Raw genomic sequence first — 14660 nt, forward strand, 5'->3', positions numbered from 1 at the left:
CTTCTGAGAGCCATATTAATTGTTCCCTTGCACCACAATGTTCAGTGTATTTAAGTGAATACAGAGCTAAAAGATGAACTGGCCAAGCATGCCATTTGGACACCTGGCTTTGACATACAAATCAGGTATCCTACCTTTCTGCTTCCAGCTGTAGTGCAAAGTCACTCACCTCCCCGCACTTCAGAGACAGCAGCTAGACTGCAGACAGCAGGTGACTTTGCAGACAAAACCACAATGACACCACACAAATGTATGCATAATTTGTTGCAAAATTGTATTTGTGCAGAGTATAAAAAAGCATTTCTCCTCCTCCTCCATTGTTTTTCCACCTCTCTCCCTTTGCTACTGTTTATTTTAAAGCATTACATAACAGGGGTTTCAACTGCAAAAATGTTCCCAAGCCACTGTTTGGATTTCTGTGCTCCTTAATGCCCCTTCTCATTCTTCTATGAAGCCGTACTATGACAACACAGTTGTACTAGACCCTTGCCAAGGGTACTATTAAGCAGAGAGTTTAATCAGCTAGGGGAAATGTGTGTTTTATACTGCTCCAAATTTGCTTTTAAGAGACAAGCCAAGGCTTACACCAGCCCAAAGTCAACAGGGACTTTCAAAAAAACTGACTGCCAGTGCACAGCTTGCTTTAACTGAAGTACTGAGGCTGGCGCTTCTGTTACTCCCAAGCTTGACCACACAAACCAGAAATGCAGAGCCACTTGGTACAACCAAATTGCACAGTGGCAGCCTGGACAAGTCTGTAAAGTTTAGCACTTTTGGAATATGTCACACCATAAACTGGCCTATAGTATGGATGTGTCTTCATCTGGCTAAAACAGTATGTTCATCGACAGCAACTGGATATTCAGACGACATACTGGACTCCCACATTACAGTTTGTGTTAAATGTGTACCTGATTTTGCACTGTTTTCAGGAAGGAACAATCTCGGGTGACTTTTCTACCACGTATGTTTGATTACACCCTACTAAGCAGGTACGTGATGCAAATGTCAAAGTTTTGCCAGTCTGTGCCCTCTATCCCAACTTGGAAAACCACTCTGCTGACACATTTGCTCTCAACCTTGGAACCTGGCACAGCCTGAGGTATTATTCAGGTCTAGTGCTCTTCTAGCATGAAAGGGCTACTGAAAGACAACATGGCTGTTTGATGAACAATGCAACGAGAAAGGAAAAGACTAGCTGTTTTTGAACAGTTGCAAGAAACTCCAAAAAGGTTCAATTAAGTATCCCTTTGTATTCTGCAAGTTAGGTAAATGATGGAAACCAAGCACAGGACATTATAAATATTCAGCCAAAACAGAAAGTTGCGGAAGACTTTAAATGAAGAACTGCAGCAGGAGGAGTAACTTTTCCTAGTAAACCAACAATTTAATGCATTTTTACTGTAGCCCAAATCCTAGATGTATACATATGTGGGTTGTTTGGGGCTCTTTTTGGCTTGTCACAACAACATGTATGGTGATTAACTCCTTTGTGATACAATTTTGATCATTTGATAAGATTTGCACAGGGGCAGGGGGAGTACCCAGAAGATCACATCTACTTTCTTTATAATGGTTGTAACCAATACTCTGTGCTCCAACACAAATAAAATCAGAACAAGCTGGTGTTTGCGTTTTTATTAAGAAATGGAACCCACAGGGTTCATTATTTCAAATATAAAATACAATCATTTTTCACTTTTTTGCTGAGTTTTTAAACTGTTTTACAGTAATTGAGAAAACACAAAACAAACCCCTGCATTTTGAAATCATCACTATGCAACGTATGGAGTTAAGGAGCAAATTCTCCCCAGGGCTTTACTTTCTCCAGGTTTTTCAACTAGCCCTTTTAAAAACGTTACATCATGATTCAAAAAAAATATTATTATTATTTTTTGCAAACAACCTTAAGGCCACAGTTTCTTTGCAAGAAATCCAGTAGTGATCTAAGATTTTTTTTTTAAAAGAGCAGCACCTTGATTCTTTGCACAGACACATGCTTTCCTATGCTATGACTGGAGTGATACCAACAGCCAGCTCTTATTGGTATTATGGTTAGTCTTTGAAAGCACAGCATTGCCATCTCTGTTTTAAGACATGCAAGTTATTATAGCCACATTATTGCTATTCAAGTAATACAAGTAATGAATAAGGAGAGCTATTTTGATCCCTTCAGATGTTAACACCTGCTCTAATTTTCTGGCAGGCATCCATTAACATTTTTTTTAAGTGTTTGAGACAACATTCTGGATTTTGTTTTAATACAAAAGTACTTTCCAGAATAGCTCCCCCCCCAAATGAAACAGAAAAAAAAAAAAAAAAAACAGCTGCAATGTGATTTTGGTTCAAGCTTTTTGTGGTTTTTTTGGATATATAAAAATTAGCAGGTAGCCCAAGTGCCAGAAGACTAAGCACATGTTCCTCCTCCATCTGAACAAGCATACCAGTTCAGATATGTCACTAATGAAGCAGCATTTTCTTCTTTTAAACCCAGTTCCCAACATTCTATCACACTCAAGCATGACCAAGAAACAGAACTCAAATGAAGTTAAGAACATAAGAACAGCCCCACTGGATCAGGCCATAGGCCCATCTAGTCCTGTACTTTCTGTACAGTTCTGTACTTTCTCCAAGTTCTGTACTTTCTCCAAGTGAAAGTAAGGATATAAGAGTCAAATCTAGTAAGTGACTGGGAACATCAAGGTAGGCACAGGTTTAGCCATCTTAACAGAGTCTTGATCGTATTCCTTTACTTTCACCTGTATAAATAAATGGAAAACATTCCCTTCCACAAGGCAAAAGAAGAACACTGTGCTTTGTGACACTGTTTGGGAAAGGAGAAAGTCTGCCCCCCCCCACACTTGACACTGGACTGTCTAGGTCACAGACAGGGCTCTCAAAAGGAATGCAATAAGTCTCTGCATGCTCAGAGACACTACAGCCATCCAGGGGATTTTGCAATACTAAAGCCCCTTTACATATCTCTGACATATCACAGTGGTGGGCATTTTGCCAGCTATCAGATAAAATAGTACTGTGGTACCTGGAAAAATTCATCCCTGCCTTGCAAAAGAGGGCACAAGCCACATGTTTGGAAGTGGTAAAAGAGAAAGATGGATGCTAAACACAGACAGTTTGTTTCATACAAAAGTGCTGGGCTTGGTCTCTATTAGCAAATCTTCTCCCTACTGTGCTGTAACATCACTGTATCTCTCAAGGGCCTTTCCCTCTCTCACACTTGTCAATTTTCACCTTGGTGGGTACTGGAACAGACAACACATTTATACAAAGAAATTCCCTGCTACTTTAAACGATTTTGGCTGTCATTCAGTCCCTGTACGTGCATGGGACTTTCACTGCTTACTAATAGCTGATAAAGCTATAAGTGAAATTTTTGGCTTCCTCCACTTTATTGGGAGTGATCCATCAGTGCACTCAGGCGCTCCCCCCCCCCCCCCCCACAGCTTTGTACAAAGCAGCTTGGAAGACATGGAGTTTCACTACAATTTCCACTGCTACAATTCCATCACTAGGCAGAAGTACCTGTTCAGCCATAAAAATCAAATCTACTTCAGAAGGCAGAAACAGAGTAGGGAACAAGAACTGCTTAGCACATTAAGGTTCTTGCATTACTCTACTGCTTCAAGAGGATTTAGTTAGACTAAAAATGGTGCTCCGGATTAAATCAAACAGCATTTAAATAACAATAACTACATTTAAATACAAGTACTAAAAAAACTGCAAAATGCAGTCATCTGTTTAAAGTGATGCCTGCTGCAAAATGTTCATGCATAATCTAAAAAACAAAGGAAACCTGCTTTTTCCATCTCAAACTCTCTTTTACTCATAGTCTGATTTAACAGGTTAAAAACTCAAGACCACCAGCTAGTTCTTGAACTAAGCCTTAGCACATGTGCATACAACACAGGGCTTCCCTGAAATGTATGAGGCAGCCACAAAAGGCTGCCTTAGCAGCAAAACCTCACTTAATCACAGCTACCTGAGGAAAAAATAAAAGTATATTGCACCAAAATAATTTAGCCCAATCCTAAAAACTAAAAAGACATCAAAGAACAATGCCCTGATAAGCGAGTCAGATTGTTCTATATAAGCACATGAATTTTAAGAGGTTCTCACTCTCTCCTTACAGAGGAAAGTCCTTCTGCCAAATATGGCTTCTCCAGCTTCCTCCATACGCAAGCTGACATCTCACAGCCCAATCCTATCCATGCTTTCCTGGGAGTAAACCCCATTGACTATAATGGAACTTACTTCTGAGTACATATGCCTAGGATTGGGTTGCAAGCTGGGTCTATTTACAACTCCCCACTTTATATTGATTTACAATGGGGCATGTTCAGCTCTGCAGAATTATACTTCTTGGTCTTAGATCCCATATTGAAAAGAGGAGGTAGACTTTAAAGAAAGGCTTTTTAAAAATATAACTCAGTTGCTGGCAAACTGGATTACTCCTTTCACCATTCTATATACACTTTCCTTTTGAGCACTAAACACCCTGGCCAAGTTCAACCCAATGACTAAGTACTCTGGTGGCAATGGCTTAAGTTGCACGAAGTATAAAGTGTTTGCTGGGTCATGCCCCAGAGCTGAAGGGGGGAAGAGAGCACAAGCCTGCTGAACAGTAGAAAAAGCAAGGCTAATTTCCCTTAGAAAAAAAACAAAACAAAAACCAAAGTGCTGAGAAGCTACAGATCCAGTATAACTACAGAAACGAATTTCTGCCACTCATAAATAACACTTGTGCCTTCATAAGGTCATACAAAGTATTTAAAACTCCCCTCAAAATCCAATGAATTTAGTACCACCACTTGGATCTGTGACAAGTGGACATTTTGTTTTTTAAACCCTTTATTTTTACTTTTTTTCTAAAAGGTCATTTTGATGTTGAATTGGACAAGGATTTAAAATATCCTTCCTTGTGAGTTGAACCTGGCAAGCCTTAGCCCCTGGAAACCAAAAGGGCGCATCTTGAAACCTACTTCTCACGTCTACCTGGCTTCTCAAAGTTTCTTTTTCTGAAATACAGATGGCAGCTTCCTCTTCTTGACATAACCATTCTGTATCTGCACATTTTCACAGCTTACTAAAATACCCTCAGCATGACTGGTGTACCACTGGGCAACAAATTCTGTCTTTTCTCAGTTACATTCCATTCATCCCAGGTAGGACAGCTTTACCTGGTAATTTGATTTCACTGCTTCTTCTGTGACAACTAATTTATCGGGCTTTTTCCCATTTCTCCCTTCCCCACAAAGAGGCACAATGTATTCTGACTTCAGTTGCTTTGATACCTGCCCGTTTCAACTTCAAGCAAGGAAACTCCTTTTTGAAAAAGCTTTGCTCCAAGCAGAGGCAGTAGAAAGACAAAATTAAGACATTCCATGGGATCAAAATGCTGCTTTAGGTCATCATTGAGACTGGCTGATTCTCTTCTACCCCAGGAGGATGGGGATCAATCTGCAGAGAAGAAACAGCCACTTAATATCTGGGATTCTACATACACACTTTTTACATTTTTAGTAGATGTACAAGTGTGTGTTTAATATTGTATGTGGAAGTATTTTGGTTTACCTCTGAATAGAGAGGAGGGGGCTGAAACCGGAACTCCTGTATGTAGGCAAAAATGGGACAACATAATTCTTCACATTCAATTGGTTGTGGGTAAGCAGTTACATGCCTTGAGAACTCTTCCTCTGATACTACATCAGCATAATTGGGTGGTGCTAGGAAAGAAAGAAAAAAACAAATCAATTAAGCCATTATTCTTTACTTCTCTTCTGCATATGAATACATTCCCTAGCTGTAACTATAACTGATCATCTTGATTGGAAAAGCTTTGGAGAGATTTGCCAACTGATTTCACCTGCCATCCTAGGTAAAACAACCCAAATTGCTCACACCCTCAAAACATACCTTCAGGATGTTCTGGCATTGTCAGTGCCAGCCAGCTCATATCCATACCAAACTGGTTGGCAAGGCTGGAGTTTCTGCTGGAAAATGCAGTACATGGAATTGTGCCAATCACCAGAGGCAGCTCAAGCATCAACTTTTTAGCACCAGGAATATGAATGTATACCTGCAACACAAGACACACAATTTCATAGGATTTGTCAAAAGGCAGCCAGCATTACCACCACCAATGTATTTCAAACATTTAACTTGACCTTCAAGCTAACACTCTTTTAGCATTTAAAAGAACAGTGAAACAAAAAAGGTGTGGGTTTTTTATTCCTTTCTGGTTTCTGTTCTTTCCCACAAGACAGCTTACATTTCTGTTGCCTCTGTGAAGGGTGAGGGGCCTAATCCCAGCTTGAAGTTTCAAAGTGTTTGTGCTGCAAGATCGAATTCCCCCAAATCCAGCAATTCTGGATAAAACATGAGTCTGGCCTTTTCCCCACAATACCTTTTCAGGCCCCTTTTCTGGTCTGTTCCTGGACCACCCACCTGTTCCATACTGTCACTATTACCTGTGTTTCTCCAGAATTAACTCTACAGTCCAATAATCATTTTGATACTCTCTAATATTCTCACTTGGACTCTCTTCCTTAACTTACACTCCACCTGCTCACCACATTATTAGCATCACCATTTTTAGCAGCAGCAAAAAGCATGCCTCCTTTAGAACTCGCAGAACAATTGAGGATAGTGGCATTAGATGGGGAGAACAGAGTCCATTACATGTTTGCAGGTTCAGTTGTGCTGCCCAACTTTCTGAAAGGTGTTAGGAAACAGCAATGCCAAGAAGAATTTAGGGAATGACAAATAAATCTCCAAGTACATTTATTTTTTCACATTCCTAAATGCATGCATTTTTCCAGTGTTAAGGTCATGACAAAAAGCTGTACTTACGGCTAGGGAATATTCAACTCTAATAATACAGCAATCAAGGATAGAAGGAGTTACAGGGGGAATTTTCAAAGTCTTCCCATTCCAGGTGTCTGTGCTCCCAGAAGCAACATGATTCCCTCGCACGTTGGCAACCATCTGACGGAAAGTCTTAGTTTTTCCACTAGCCAGATAAGTCTGTGTTTGGAAAATGGCAGCTTTTGGAACAATTAAACGAGAGGAACAATTTTCAATTTCTGCATAAATCGGTATAGCTTCACCTAAAAAAAACCAAGAAAGTAAGTTATTAATTTATCAGACAATATATTTACAACTTTGATATTTAGAACTTCTTTCAGTATATGATGCAAAGAAACAGTTTTTAAAAAAATGTTTTGCTATTAGCCCAATTTCACCCAATGGACAGTTTAAGAGATACATTCCCCCTCCCCCCCAAAAAAAACAACAACGAGGTGTGTTTTTACCCATAATAGATCTGCTATAGTTTGACAGATCCTGGCATTTAGTATTTTTACAGGTCATGCCTTGTTATCCACTGGGGTTTTGTTCCAGAACCCTCAGTGGATTTTAAAAAATCAGTGGATACCAAATCAGTGGAAAAATAGATTTAAAGACCCACTTCCAAGTGTGCCTCCATTGTTGCCCCAGAATGCATTGGTATATACACTATACCACATTCATCCACTAGATGGAGTGAATAATGGAATCTAGTGGAATTAAACTAATTATTTAACAGCACAAAGGTGGGAAATTGGATTTTGGTGCTTTATATCTTGCTTAAATGCCTTATAAGATGGGCTTTAGTATCAGTGGCGAGTCAAATCAGTGGATACATGTGATGCTAGCAAGCACAATCCTGTGCACATTTCTCAGAAGTAAAACCCAAGAGATATTTGAGCAAGAATCGAAATACACATAGAGAGGCTTGAATTGGTTCTCTTTTTATGCCTCAAAAACATGGGGATTTTTAACACAGTATGCTCTAGGTGAAAACAAGATGTTTTAAAGGATACACGGATAAGGCAGGCAGTGGGGAAAATCAGTGGATGGGAGGGAATGTGTGCAGCTATTCCTTGTCCACCAGCTCCACTTGTGACTTCCTCAACCCCCAGCTATTCTAAAATCACTTTTCTCCCAGCTAGATTCTAAAACTGGAAGTGAGCTCAATAAGGGAAGACATAGCCCCAGGGAACAGGGGTTTACAGAGAATCAGCAAGTGTGGGAAGAAGGTCCCTTTGATTTCCCAACCTACAAGTGCACCCCATGTTCCCATCATCTCAACACACAAGGTAAGTGTATATTTTGCTCTGAATCTAATACACTGAGGGTGACAAACTTGCCATTGCAATATCCTTTCCTCTCGATTTTGGCACTCAGAGAGACTGGACCAGAAGTGAAAAACCAGCATCCGACCATCTTCTCTTGACTCTGCCTTACAGGGGTCTGTAAAAACAAACAGGGAATAGCAGTTTTCATACTTGCAAATAGTGGCAATCCAGTGACTATCTCATTAATTCACAGTTCATTAAGATACAGTAGCACGTGCCGACGTTAGGCTCAGTAGCATTTACAGCAAGTATAGTAAGGAGATTAACCAAAGATGTGGTTCCAAGTTAATTTTTATTGCTACATATCAGGTTCTGCACATCTTCAGACACCCCAAGATGACAAATTCTTTTTGGAGGTGGTACAACCTCTTCTCAGTTCTATTCCACATGATAGTGCTGTATGATTTCACAGTTAGACTTCTGGCAACTGTACTTGTCTCACTACTCTCTGCTGTAGTGACTAGACGTCCCAGGTCAGCAATTCAGTTTTAGGAACCAGATGTTTTTAGCAATTGCTATTATTTAAATGACATTATTGCCCACTAGTGCAAAGTACCAAGCCACCACACAATACCTCCAATTTCAGTTGCAATAATTAATCTCAAATATTAATTTTCTTGAGGAGCACAAGAGTAACCCACTGAAAGTATGCCTATGTAGGACTTCTCCATGCAACAGCACATACAGAGACAATGAAGCAACAGCAGTTCCTTGGTCAGATAAGCCTTCTCTCCCTTCTATAGTAGGAAGAGAAAGTTTCTACCACCGGCAGCTGTTTGACAGGCTCACTGCAGAAGCAGTTACTTTTGAAAGGAGAGGTTGTTGCATATCTGAACAACGAATTGGGAGCTCAAGACTTTTGTAGAAAAAAAGTCACATGCTTAAACATGTTACATAATTTTATGAAGTGTTATTTTATTCTACGTGCAAACTTCAACAGTTGCATTTTTACTGATACCTGACTTAAGCAGTCAACAGGAACAAAAGGCAATGAATAGCTTTCAGATACTTTTCAGACTACTGAGATTCAGCCAAACATAGATACTGTTTAAAACTGACCCAAGGCGTTTGAATTGTGTCTGCACGTAACATTTCAATGTTTTTCAGACATGTACATTCTGTGGCTTCCTAAATCACACTTATGAGGACAACCATGTACATTTGCATTTTTCTGCCCAGGTTGTTTGCACTGGGACCATAGCTGGGATCCAAAGAGCAAGTAGGCATGCAGCTATTTTTTCTTTTCAAAAAACAGAATATCACACTGCTATAGAAGATCTCCCCACAACTTCTAGTTTTGGCTTTTGGAAGGAGAAGGCTGAAAAGCCCTCATGCAGTACATTACATATCATTCTTTGAATCCAACCCCAGTCTGTAAATCAAGCCCGGTGAGAATATTTTTAAGTACCTGGACTATGCCTAATATGACCCCTGACTATGCAGCACATATTAAGCCCCTAATATGCAGCACATTTTGTAGCAAGAGCCTTGTGCCTGTGAATTCCCCTCCACTGGTGCATTAATTCAATACTCTCTGCTTTTGGTAAACCGTCTTCTGAATAGGAAAATTAGTCTGATTAAACCAGGAAATACTGAATTAGGACATGAAAGATAAGGAAGAGGAAAAATGGGGGGGTGGGGGTGTGTGTGCAAGCACGCCATGATTTGTTAAACTGCAATTACTCAGAACTTGACCCTGTTGAAACAATTCGTTCCAGTTGACAAGTACATAGCAAAAAATATTATTTTACAGTAAGGGCCCAATCCTACCCAACTTTCCAGCACTGGTGCTGCCACAATGCAGCCCTGAGGTAAGGGAACAAATGTTCCTGTACCTTAAGGAGGCCTCTGTGACTGCCTAACCACCACAGGATTCAGTGCACACCCCATTGGTACAGCTGCACTGGCACTGGAGAATTGGATAGGACTGGGCTCTCAATGAGTTATCCAAATCTAACTTCTTATATTTGTGGAAGACCCAAATGCAACTGAGGAAACATCACAAAATGTCAAAAACACAACCTGCCACATCAGTATTATGGTGAAGAGTGAAAATGGCTCAAACATTTCCTAAGCAGGACTCATGAAGCTGCATATAAACAGTTATGAGGTTCTAGACATGATAATAAGGACCTACAGTCTCATTTTACATTTTAATGATATGGATTTAATCCAACCTGTTTTCTTTGCATCTGTTCTATTACTTCTAATCTGATCTTATTTGCTACAAAATTTCCATTGATCTTCAGAAGTTTAATGCATTAATGCACCAAACCTATCATAAGAAAATAACTAAACAGGTTTGAGGCAGGAGCATCCATGCACTTAATGCAGGAAAATACCATGCAGAATGGAAAGATATGGAACAATGACAAGGGCTTAGATCATAGGCTAGGAGTGGTAAATAGTTCTCTATAATTACTATGCCACAGCCTATGATTTCTGAGGGGTTTAGGACTCTGTAGCCCTATAAATGTTGCTACTCTGGTGAAAGTAAGTACTTTTCAGCTTTTGTATTATTGTTAAAGCCTTATTAATGCACTTCAATCCTGCCTCAACTTTTTGGCAGGAACAGCTGTGCCAGCAGGGATGTAATCAATGGCATTAAAAAAAAAGCTACTGTTCGCAGTTCACACAACCTAAGGCTGTCTATTTATAGAGAAAGCTTAGCAGGAAGCTTACATGCGTTGAGAAGTCAGCAAAGTGACAGATCAAAATATTAGAGACCTGGTTATGATGGGGGTAGAGTGAACATACTATAGTACGGCTTGATCTGCTCTTACCAGTACTGCTCTTACCAGTAGAGTTGGTGAATTGGTATCGATGTGGCTGATAACCTGGAACTCTCTCTGCACAGTTTGATTGGGGACCACTGGTCCTTCCAGGGTTGCTTTCACACAGTACTGAATGCTGCCATGCTTCCCCATGAATGAGGTGGCCAAAGGTCTGAACACAAGCCAGAAAAGATTCCCATTTACAAGTTGAGCACATTTCTCTGAGGCAGACTTAACATATACTGTACAGTTATTTACAAGCATCCTACTAGAACATCAAAGTCTTGAGGGATGTTATAAGGCACATTTTAGATATTGTGGGTCATGAGTCACAGCCTTGATAGGCTGCAAGCATTCCATGCGTTTGTGAGTGATATATGCATAGCAGAATTTAGCTTCCTGCACACCTTAGGTGTCAATAAGATAGTTGCAGCCCTTACAACTGGCACAGCCTAGTGAAGGCACAGTGCCAGAACTATACAACTCCCTTTCCCATCTTGTGTCAGCTAATCACCATCCTAACACTAGCAAGTTCTTCCCCCCTCATTTCCTGTCTCTAAGGCAGGGGTGTCCAAACTTGTTGGCAAGAGGGCCACATCATCTCTCTGACACTGTGTCGGGGGGGGGGGGGAATGAATTTACATTTAAAATTTGAATAAATTTACATAAGTTTACATAATTTAATATACTAGAGGTGGAACTTATATGAATGAATGAAGGTCTTGCAATAGCTCAAGGCCTATAAAAAGCCTCACACAAAGCAAGGCCAGCCTTTCCTTTGCTGCTGCTACTGCATCACAGATGTGAATCAGCAAGCAGTGGAGGGAGCCCTCATCGCACAGCTAACGTGAGAGGCCAAACAGTCGCCCTCATGCTGAGAGCAGTTGCGTCGGGCCAGTGTGGGCTCCAGCAAGTTTCCAGAGGCTCACTGGAGACTGGGGTGTCCCTGAGGGCCGCAAGTGGCCCCAGGGCCGGGGTTTGGGTACCCCTGCTCTAAGGAACTTCTGCAAAATACTCAGGGTTCTGTGAAAAGTTACTATTATACTATTCAAATAATTTGGAGCTCAATTGCATTAGTCAAGTTTTGTTCGTAACATAAAAAAACTAAAGCCAATCAAGTTGTTCACATGGGGCCACTTCCCTTCTTCCACAACAGTTGTGTCAACTCACAACTGGAACAAAACCAGAAGGGAAGTACCACTGCCCACCACAGCTCTGCTCTCCCTCCCACAAAAATATCCTACTGGCTTTAATCAGTAGAACACAAGGTGAACAAAGGTACTTTTGCAAGCTTAACAATATAAACTAAGGTCAAGACTGGGACAGATTTGGGGGTGTAATGTGTAACCCATTCTGTTCATAGTTATCTGTTTTTGAAGAAAACTTTCCTAGATATACATCAAGAACCTTTAAACAACATTCCAAGTTATGCAAGTTCACTTACTGCTGGGGCAGTTGAAAACTGAAAGGAAATTCATGTTTTCCAGCTTCCAATACAATTAAGCCATCACAACCTGTAGGACAAAAAGTATATTTACTAATAGAACAACAAGTCATGACAAATTGTAAAAACAGACACTGGACTCAAGAGCAGCCTATCACTTGTATGTCATTCTGAAAAGGGTTCCCACTATGGTCAAAAGCTGCCACTGAACTCAGCAGAATGTAAGTCTTTAAGGAAGTCAAAAGTAATTTGTGGGAGGTTTCACTTCCTGTGGTTGTGGCAGACATGAATTTTTCACTGGCTCATATGCTCTTATGTGAAACCATACAAAAGCCCTGCGAGACAAAAGTAAAAAGAAAGGTTTAAACCACAAACAATCCCTCTTCAAACCTTTCTCCAACTCTGGAAAAATATCTATTGTCTGTCTCCTGGCTAAGAAACATGTAGAACAGACTTAGAGAAGGGACCAGATCGTGTTTTATGTTGCCAGACTTTGCCACCCATTTTTAAATTCTCAGTGTGTATGACTTGCAAGAGCATACCAGCGTAACAATTCTTCACACTATCTGTGAAATTCATGCTTTGCTTTTTGTTTTGTTCCCATACACTTACAATGTTCTGTTACAAAGTTGCCATCAAAGAACAATACTTGGATGAATTTAAACACACACATGAACAAAAAGGCAGATATAAGCAATAAAGACTTGCTTTTGTTTTTATAAACAATGCTTATTCTGAAATCTGACCCAAGGTACGTGCTAGTGCATCCCAAGCTAAGGTTACTAGCACTTTCTAGAAACAGTTCCTAAACCACATGTGTAACACCAGATAAGATATAAAAACAGGGTAAGTGCTGACATTGTGCACAGATATCGTCTGAACATGCAAACAAGGCAGTTAGTCTTTAGATTTCTAGAAAGAGGAGTTTAAGAAGTAGTCACTCCTTGTGACTAGGAAAACATTTTAGGTATTTGGAGGAGGATGGAGAATGAGATATTGCCAACAGGAGTCAAGGTCACAACAGATGCCCCATTTGGAATTTCACAGGATGTTACTTAATACATAGCACTAAAGACCATTACCTCTTGTTTACAATAGACATGTTTGCCTCTGAAGCTGCAGCCCCATCAAAATTTGCCAAAAAAACAACCATAACTGTTTCATACTGTCTCCCTGCTCTAGTGCCTCACAGAAAATAAAATGTATCCTATATCTTCCAGCAGTAACTTAATACAAGTCATAGCGGATCACATTCAACCCCAGTTTTAACAGAAAGAAGGGACAGTGGAAACATAGAAGCAATCTATAACCAGAAGCTTGAGAACAAACCTCCTCATTGGTTCCTTTTGAATAGCCATGGGAATAAGCCAACTTTCCAAACATGGTAAAAGGAATCAGCCAGCATTGGCTTAAGGCAGGAGTCTCCAAACCCCAACCTGGGGGCAATATGCAGCCCACAGTGGGCCTCTATCTGGCCCGCTGCCAACCTCTTGTCCCCTGAAAGCCTCTGGCCCACTTGATTGAACATGACCAGAGCTGTGGAGCTCTGGAGGGTGTTCTGAGGGCTGGAGAGGCTGAGTGAATGAGCCCACTCATTCACTTATTCATTCATCTAAGTTCCACCTCTATTTAAATTTTTTTTCCAGCCCTCAGCACTGCACCAGATATTTCATGCAGCCCTCTGGCCAAAAAGCTTGGAAATCCCAGCTTAAGGTACAGTCATGGCCTTGAGGCAAAGCCCACATATTTCAATGGCAGCACCATTCTTTACACATCCTGGCTTCAGCCATTCACACAGATCATTCTGAAACCATGATTCACTTCTAGCTCCTGCCACCACCTCCCTACCTGTTAGTACACCAGATCCTCGCCCAACCCCAGCAGGGAAACCACCACCACACCAAGAACTAGCAGCTCTACACAAAAATTACTTGGTAATTTTTGTAACCAAGTAACAAAAATTCCTTGGTCTCCCTCGATCCTGAAACTACTCAAGCCTCACACCAGCTATATATCCAAGTTTTCTGTCCCTGGCCTGCAGCCTCACTTCTTTCCAACCTGACCTTCCCTCCTTACTATCCCTGAACTTCTTCCCAAACATACACTCACTGCTGGTTTCAGGTTCTCCTCCTCCCATTATCCCTGCCACAATTCCTTTCTCTAATGCTAAACTTACCCAATTCAGGGCACAATCCTATCCAATTTTCCAGTGCCAGTGCAGACATACCAATGGGGCATGTGGTGCAT

General features: G+C 40.7%; 1 protein-coding gene across 1 annotated transcript; it reads right to left on the reverse strand.

Moving 5' to 3' along the window:
• Positions 1-2651: 2651 nt before the first annotated feature.
• ARRDC4 (arrestin domain containing 4) lies at positions 2652-12468 on the reverse strand. The gene is made up of 7 exons (XM_066635443.1): positions 12414-12468; positions 10994-11141; positions 8208-8310; positions 6871-7127; positions 5935-6097; positions 5593-5744; positions 2652-5478 (listed from the first exon to the last, which is right to left on the reverse strand). Exons 2-7 carry the CDS (start codon positions 11120-11122, stop codon positions 5422-5424), a joined length of 861 nt encoding a protein of 286 aa, XP_066491540.1. The 5' UTR covers positions 11123-11141; positions 12414-12468; the 3' UTR covers positions 2652-5421.
• Positions 12469-14660: the final 2192 nt, after the last annotated feature.

This window comes from Tiliqua scincoides, chromosome 8 (assembly GCF_035046505.1).
Source record: "Tiliqua scincoides isolate rTilSci1 chromosome 8, rTilSci1.hap2, whole genome shotgun sequence".
NCBI classification, from domain to species: domain Eukaryota; kingdom Metazoa; phylum Chordata; class Lepidosauria; order Squamata; family Scincidae; genus Tiliqua; species Tiliqua scincoides.